This window comes from Fundulus heteroclitus, chromosome 9 (assembly GCF_011125445.2).
Source record: "Fundulus heteroclitus isolate FHET01 chromosome 9, MU-UCD_Fhet_4.1, whole genome shotgun sequence".
Lineage (NCBI taxonomy): Eukaryota > Metazoa > Chordata > Actinopteri > Cyprinodontiformes > Fundulidae > Fundulus > Fundulus heteroclitus.
The window spans coordinates 16,091,571-16,099,840 of record NC_046369.1 but is presented as its reverse complement, the minus strand read 5'-3'; the positions used below and the strand labels follow the sequence as shown (position 1 = coordinate 16,099,840).

The window sequence follows — 8,270 nt, the reverse complement described above, 5'->3', positions numbered from 1 at the left end:
AACACCGTCTCCCATCGAGTGTCGTTCCTACTTTTAGAAGTTAGTCGTTTTTCTTCGTTTGGACGTTACAGTTAGCGGAGCCGAGCGACGCCCCCTGCAGCTCAGCCGGCTAAAGGCAATTTATTCCACAGTTATGTAGTTGTCAACACAGCACAGGTTTGTACAAATGCGTCGGATTTTTTATTTTTTTTTAAACAGTAGTGAGGATTTTCGTCTGATTCTACCACCCCTTCAGTTCCCTGCCTGGTTATGCTTTCCTTAAAAAACAAAAAAGTTAACAATCCTTCACATGATTCAGAGCAGTTGTATAAACACCCGGCCTGCAACTACGCTTGGTCCTATTAAAAGAAAGAAAACAAAAACTGGACATGCTCCAGCTTGTTATATGCTGGGATATCTATTGTCCAGAAAAAAAAAAAAAAAAAAAAAAAAAAAAAAAATGGCAGCCTTTCAAATAAAAACTTAAAGATGGGAAACTAAACAGTGTTAAGTGCCTGAGCCTGTTACTGTGGAATGTCCATGGATTTAGTGTAGTTGGGAGGGTTGTGATGCCGGTGGAAAGAGGGGGGGGGGGGGCTATCTGCACCATGAGCTGATCCCATGCAGACCAGCCCCGCTTTTATCAAAACTGATTGACAGTACGGTGACTCTGCCAGGAGAGGCGGCTAGTTTTCGGTAAAGGGTCAGAAGTGATGTAGCGTTAGCCGATTTAAGCCAAAACGATGAGGGGAGCTAAAAAATTTGGCAAGAAAGGGAGGGAGGGGGGGGGGGGGGGGTTGTAGTGGCTAACAGATATGCACAGTCTCCCCTCCTGGACGTGGAGGACATACAGGAAGACATGACGAGCTTTGTTTGAGCTCCGATGCTCCAAAAAAAAAAAAAAAAAAAAAAAAAAAAAAAAAAAAAAAAAAAAGAAAAAAAAAAAAAAGAAAAGGCATAGACTGCTCAAGGAGGGAGTGATCTGCGAGGATTCAGTGGAGGTACCATAAAAAAAAAAAAAACACAAAGCAGGAAAAGAAAAAAAAAGAAAAAAAATCTACAAATTGATGCTTTAACCTCATTTTTCTAAAGCGTTCTGCCAAAAATCGTTTGCATTTTTTTTTTTTTTTGCTGGTCTTGGTTAAGTACAGATTTGTCATGACATCCTATTTAGCAACATGCTCGTCTTTGCTATGGATCAACGTAAGAGTGCTTGAAAGGAGATATAAGGATACACAGAGCAAATGTGTGGAGCGAAGGGTTCAAGGGTAAATGGGGGGGAGGGAGGGGGGGGGAAGGGAGGAGAGAAGGCAGAAAAAACAAACTACAAACTAGGACTGGAAGTAGTGTGAAATGCAACAAGGTGGCAAGGGTGAACTGCTAGGTAGCTGGTTACGGGTCGCTTTAGTAGCCTGACTTCCTCAGGTACTCAGCCATCGAAAAAGCTTTCTTGTTGAGCAGTCCTCCATGGATACCTTCTTTCCCCATGACAAAAACCAATGCTGGAGTAAAAGAAAAGAAAAAAAAAGAAAGGAAAAAAAGGACAAAAATAAAAGAAATGAACAAACATGATGAGCAGGGATGAAAAAATATATTATAAAAACCAAAACAAAAAGACACATTTGTTCTACCTCAGGTAAATATGGGGCTACATTGTTGCCCTGCACCCTTTAAATGCTCCTGGGGACTATTTGATGAGACTGCCTGTAGGGGGCAAATGTTGGCTTGACAGAAACTTTTTTTTTTTGTCCTTTTTAAACGTTTTGTGTTTTTTTGTTTTCCCCTTTTATTTTTTCCCCCCCTCCCTCTCCTACGCCACAAAAGCTACTTCTAAAACCCCGAATCCCTCAAGTATTTTGCCATCGAGTATGCCTTCTTATTCAATCCGCCTCCATGGACCCCTTCTTTGCCCATTACCAAGACCAAGACTGAAAGAAAAGAGACAGAAGGAACATTTAGAAGTGAAGAAACAAAAAGAAGAAGAGGCACAAAGCAGCAGGCAAGACAGCTACGAGGACAGACAACCAAACAAGCTGTACGGTGCCTTTGGTCTTGAAGGCAGTAGGAGGGTGAAACCTTCATTTTCTTATCAGTGCTACTGGTGGTGAGACGCGGAGCTGCAGGTTAGGGCCATCGCAGCGGGACTAGAGGCGTTGCCAGCAACAGGTTTGACACATTAGGACAAAGACAAGCAGAAGCATAAAGCGGCAAATCCCAGCTAAACGTCCTCAAAGAGCCATTTAGATTTAGTTTAGCTAGAGACGCCGCGGTTAAAGTGGCCCGTGTTACTCACCGTGCTGAAGTTTATCGTTACAATAACATCTCGACACACGTGGCGCTCTAGTGAACGGCATGCAGCCTAAGCCAACCCAGCCAAGGATCTCCAGGGATTTAGTCGGTTCTTTTTGGATCACGTTTCTCAAGCCGTTATCTTTTTGCGTTACGTTTAACCAATTGCGTCACCGATTTTATGAATTGATATTTTTTGGGGGGAGTTCACTGCAGCCCAAGCTGAAGGATACTGAAGCTACCAGCAAATTTGTGAAACCCACCGTCCCCCAGTATGCCCCAAAAACAGGGGAACTGGGTGGAGGTGAAGGCTGTGACCTGGAGGGGGCGGGTGTGAAGCGCCTTAGCATCTAAAGAGCGTCTTAAGACGGGTTCTCAGATGCACCTCAGAACAGAGGTAGACGAGGGGCTGGATTTTTAAAACCTAATGACGTCAAGGCATCGGTTAAGCAAAAAAAAAAAAAAACAAAAAAAAAGTTTTACAAGTAATTTGTGTCTGAATAAATAGCTTCAAAGCTATAAAAAGGTCTAAATCTTTTGGCATCTGTGTAAAAGGCATAGAATATTTTTGCAAGTGGAACCACTATTGCAATGGTTACCATGCCTTATTTATTCATGATTTAAAAAAAAAAAATGTTTTGCCAAACTGTTTTCTAAAAACAGAGCAAAAGACTGAAAAAAAAAAAACCTCTTGTGAAAACCCAGGAATAGCCTCTGTCACAGTATTGTCCAGATGTGGACTGAATCAGCACATGTACGTTTGTTCCACAGAGGCTATACTGGGCATTGGGCCAGACGGCGCTGAGATTGACACAATTTAGCCCAAATGTTACCCAAAAAAAAAAAAAAAAAAAAAGTGTTTGAGGCCAGAAAAGGGCATCTGAGTAAATATCTTTGACTCTAACATTCATCCTGTGTACCATCACAGGGAAAGAGCCCAAGAATAGTGACAGCCTGGCTGCACTAAGGCGATCTTATCAATAAAACATACCATTGTGCACAATAAAAATAAAATGGGCCAAATTGTAGCCTTTTGTCTCCAACTACATAAATTTAATAAAAGCTTATACATTTAAGAATCGTTAAATGAAAATGTATGTAATTTCCAACTATTAAAAACGAATCTAATCAGCTGAATCAACACAGGAGAGGCAAAGCAATCCCATGAAGACCTTTTGTTCTGGATAAGAGGCGTGGCATGGGCGCAAATCGGTGTTTAACAAAATAAAGCAAAACACTCATTAAGTAGCTGGAAACAAGTGTCCCAAAATAAATCATTTAAAACTGGTAAAGATGCTGTTGGCTGCGTAGATTTAACTTTAAATGGAATTTTGCCGTTTCAGGTGTGCACAGATCTTACTTCCTGGGAACTGTTGCTCCAGGACACGCTTTACATCGTTAGTGTTTATGCAAAACTCATTTGGCGACTCATTTTAAGAATATTAACACCTCTTATGAGGCATTTAGAACAAAAACTCTACCTTAGTCGATCTACCTTCCTAGTACAGTGCTTGCTGGGCACAGTGGATCAATCGTCCCATTGGCTCTCTAGTTTTTAAAAATTAGCAATAAACATTTGCTGTTTAATATATTGTGGCAAAATCTTAGTTTTACTTTGAAAGTATTGAATTCTTGAAAGGTAGGTGCTGGTCTCAGACCAAACCACCAACTCTGGTACTGTTAGATTTGAACCATTTCAAGACGCTGGTCTTTTAGGTGGTGTGTAGCGCCAACGACAGCCAGCTGAGAGTTTTAATGTGTCCTTTTAGAGACCAGAACAGATGTGATGTTCGCTTATGCCAGCAGCAGAGAATAAGAAAGTGAAGAGTCTGACCAACATTACCAGAAGGCATGCATGCACCATCATGCTCAGGGAACCTCTCCTCAATACATGTGGGCACCATAAAGCACCCAAAGCCTTGCGCAGGGGAACAGGTCGTTACTTTGAAGACACGGGGGGGAGGGTGTTAACCAGAAATGTGAAAGTTGCATGCGATTCAGAGAGGTGTTATAAAGGAAATCCACTCCCAGTCAAGGAGATAGCTGCTAAGAAAAACGGGAATTTGTCCTGGAACCTTTTCCTTGGGTAGAGGGCACACATGGGCTTATGCAGACAACATAGAAACTGCCGTGACCTCGGACGAGTCCATAAAAAGGCATCTTGAATTAATCTAGGAGGCAACAACTCTACGCACTACATTAAGAAAGGGCAATGTTCATTTTGTAATTATGTGCACTCAGTAGGTTGTAGGCTACACACCAGATACTCTAAACACCCCGCTACGCTAATTAGCAGCCTGTTTAGCATTACAACATAGAGCTGTAGTCCAGGAGAACTTTACAAGTTCTCAGTGTAAAAAATAATCATAATTAACCTTTATTTTGAGCAAACCAACTCTAAAAAGGTGTAAAGTTTAGATTTGCAACAAAGTCTAGGATTTCAAAAATTCTTCCTACTTCAAAGCCAATAAGCCATTACATTGAAATACCTTGAAACACTCAAGTAATGACAATGGTTAATTTTGATAAGAGTTTAACACTTTAGTAGTTTGACATTAGCTTTACACTCCAAGTTCATTTATTGTCCCATTTAATGTACATCTTGGTACTGTAAGCCAAGTCTTAGCCTAAATATTAACTCCTTGTGTTAAGACAAACGCCTTTCTATACCAACAACCCTAGGTTGCCTCACAAACAATGAAATCTCTGCTAAAAACGCTTAAATACAATTGTTCCCCCCATCATGCTGTATTAATCCCTGTTACTTTCATATCTGAAAGTAACAGGAATTAATACCTGCCATATATTGAGGAAAGGTGCATTCAACACCTCTACAACATGCACTCACAACACATGAGCTACAATAGATAAGCTAGAAATACGTTAATGCAGACTAGAGGTTTAATGCAGTAATGTGAACTACAGTGAATGTTGTACTTACTTTTGCCCGCTTTGCCTACGGAAATATTGTATGTTGGCTCGCCTCCTTGACTCTTTGTCCGGATGTCCATTGTCCAGTCGCTGTCAATGTTCAGGCTGTCTCTGATTACTGAGCACTTTTTACCACCTAGGGTCATCCCACTGGTGAAGAAGCCCTCTCGGTCCTTTCCTACTAACACATCGATTTCAGCTGGCTAAAAAAAAAAAAAAAAAAAGAAAATCCATTTGTTTTAGGCACAGTAAAGAGGGCAAACATTTATTAAATGCATTAACTGCAGATTTAATGCAAAAAAAGTAGTACAGAATATGGTAAGTCCCTTTTGTAAAACTGCTTTTGTTCTAATCTTGGAACACAAAGGCACCAGGATTCAAATGTCATGCTCAAAATGCAGCCGTTTCTTTTATATCTGAACCCTGAAAAAAAAAAAAAAAATAAAAAAAAAAAATTAAAATCCTGGCTAACAAAACCAATCTCACAATGGAATCGATACAAATATGGTTTATTACACCGACTTATTTAAAAACCATAAATGGAAAAAAAAAAAAAAAAAGTGCAGACCAAAAGTGCAAAGTCATTGGCCAAAAGCACAGAACACAGAAAAATGCTAGCTTAGCATTAAGGCTTTCTGCACCGTTTTATATGCAAAAACACTCAAATGTCTGAGCCATATGTTGTGAGTAATGGCAATATACGTTTTCCCCTTTTGTCCTGTAAAAACATTTGTCTTAAAAATAAAAATTAGTTTGTCTTAATTTCCACATTTAAGCCTTTATGTTTTTACTTGTGACATCAACTTCAAATATTGACCATTTTACTCATGCATATGAGAAAAGAGTGTATTTTTATGTATGGAGATAAAGCACCAACTTAATTTCAACATTTGAAATAGAAAACGCTGAATAGCTTTGGGAAAACTGCAGAGCTCTGACATCTACAACTATTTTTTTCCCCCCTCCATACTTATGTTGTCCTAACTAGACGTTGGGTTGATTTTAATTTTCCCCCCACAATTAGTTGAATTATTAAATAAAACTGACTAAAATTGTTTTGATAGTATAATGTTTCAATTATATACTACAACGGCACGCCATACCCATTCACAGACGTGTAGAAGCGATTTTAGTGGTCAGGGAAATTAAACAAAACCTCTCTTTACAAGAGAAGAAACACAAATTTCACAAATGAACGCCATCGCTTTAAAAGTTCTATTGTTGTCAAATGGGAGTCTTTCCCCCCCCCCCCGAGGTCGTCAACAAAAGAGAAAATTACATTTTAGATCAATAGGAACTACCGGGTGGACACTCCCAGTAGCTTTAGCAAAAGGCGGAAAACACGTTCATGCGTTTAACGTGTCTTAGCGTTTTTTGGTGTTACACAATGCACCTTTATGAAAGGTAACGATATCGTCTTAATTATCGTATGGTGTTCACAAATCCCAAATTAAAATTACATTTACCAAGAAAAGAAAAATTACAAAATGGTGGCTCGAGAAAAGGCGAAGTACAAGCGACAAACGAAAAGGATATTAAACCCAGAACTGCATTCTAGTGAAACTGACAAAAGACGTATATAAACATCAGTTCAACAAAATACGGTGTCAAAAACAACTATTAGTTCTAATGCGGGGGGAGAAAAAAAAAAGCGAACAAGAGACAGAGCATCCGCCATTTTGGAGAAAAGGGGCGGTAGGGAAATTCATAGAAGCCGAACAGGAAATAAGCCCGACGGCTAGCCGTTAGCATTAGCTTCCAACGGTTTTCCAATGAGGATGACCACCCCCATTTGAGCTAACCCGTTAGCTTGCTTTAGCGGTGCAGACGTTCCGCTTTCACCGGGGTAAATTCGCGAAAAAAAAAAAAAAAAAAAAGTGGTTCAGTTGTAAAGCGGGTCTTTAGCTGAGCTGGAACACAGTTTTGAACGTTACGAGCCGGTACCAGTTAATATTAAAAAGGTCGGTTACATTTTGTTCAGCTCAAACGACCGGTATCAGAACCTAACATGGCTAATTTCGATAGCCCCGTTAGCCGCACTTTACCGGACACTTCAGTCACCACTGATTACCTTGGTGTGCATTTCAAGGGTCGTTTTATGAACGTGATATTCGTTTAGAACAAATAAGAGAGTTACTGAATACTACTGGGAGATTAAAAAGCATGGCTGCACGCCTCTCCATGTACATCTCGTGTTGGACCAGTGCACACCATGTGTACCCTAACAAGGCCATGCTATGCAGACAAACGTCCTAAAACTTTAAAGTACTCGTTTTAAAATCTTCCCAAACCAAAGATCGAGTTCATAGAAAGCACACTAACCGTTATGTTGCCAAAGGTACCGCCGGGATGCGATCCCCAGACGTATTTGGCGTCCGTGTAGCCCACAATGGCCGCGTCCTGGCAGCTGCCATCAGCCATCAGGTTATCCACGTAGCCTTGCCAGGACATGTTAATGATATTAGTTCTAGGATGGGGAATAAAGCACGACGAGTGAAGATAAACCACGGGCGTCTCTTGAACGAAGAAGAAGCAGTGTTTTTTGGGTGGTTAACGGGCCTCCAAGCAAGCAAAACCCCCCGGCTCCGTCTCGTCCCGGCTTTCCTCTGGTCTAGGCAACGATGAGGAGCCGCGGCAACCAGACACAGGCTTGGGTGTAGTCCTTGCGAAATCACTCCGCCAGGCGTTCTTCGACCTGCTCCTTGAGTGCATAATATACTGCGGGGCGGATGAATACGACAGTGGCCATAAGTTACACAGACATTTTTTCCCCAATACAAACTATCAAGGTCTATTTTCTTGAGTTGGCCGAGAATTTATACTGTAAATTTAGGGATGCGTATTGTCTTATGATGTTTTATAAATATTTTCTCAAGCCACAAGGGCTACAGATGTCCATTTATTTTAGTGAACATAAAATAACCTGTCATTTACATTAATCTTTTCAGATAAAGGGACAGTGGGTGTAGTGTAAACAAAAGCAAGATATATGGCTTAAGTTCAAGTTTGAGACGAAAGGTTACCAACATTTCACAATGCTTCAGGAACAGTATTATGTAAGATATGCACAG

General features: G+C 40.5%; 1 protein-coding gene across 2 annotated transcripts; it reads right to left on the bottom strand.

The window, feature by feature from the left end:
• Positions 1-1,094: 1,094 nt before the first annotated feature.
• pfn2 (profilin 2) lies at positions 1,095-7,887 on the bottom strand. Of its 2 annotated transcripts, XR_004931674.1 has the most exons (4): positions 7,522-7,887; positions 5,210-5,402; positions 1,611-1,907; positions 1,095-1,481 (listed from the first exon to the last, which is right to left on the bottom strand). XR_004931674.1 is itself a non-coding variant. In XM_012866010.3 (3 exons), the coding sequence occupies exons 1-3, from the start codon at positions 7,648-7,650 to the stop codon at positions 1,384-1,386; spliced, it is 420 nt and encodes a 139-aa protein (XP_012721464.2). In that variant the 5' UTR covers positions 7,651-7,883; the 3' UTR covers positions 1,095-1,383. The 2 variants fall into 2 exon arrangements, 1 of the variants encoding a protein (XP_012721464.2); XM_012866010.3 differs by lacking the exon at positions 1,611-1,907 and having other exon boundaries at positions 7,522-7,883.
• Positions 7,888-8,270: the final 383 nt, after the last annotated feature.

What these genes read in the sequence shown, in the direction of transcription:
- pfn2 (XM_012866010.3), bottom strand. Translation starts at nt 7,650, where the DNA reads ATGTCCTGGCAAGGCTACGTGGATAACCTGATGGCTGATGGCAGCTGC. An exon ending in GTACCTTTGGCAACATAACG is followed by an intron (nt 5,403 to 7,521) that starts GTTAGTGTGCTT and finishes TTTTTTTTTTAG; the next exon opens with CCAGCTGAAATCGATGTGTT. An exon ending in CGTAGGCAAAGCGGGCAAAA is followed by an intron (nt 1,482 to 5,209) that starts GTAAGTACAACA and finishes CTTTTACTCCAG; the next exon opens with CATTGGTTTTTGTCATGGGG.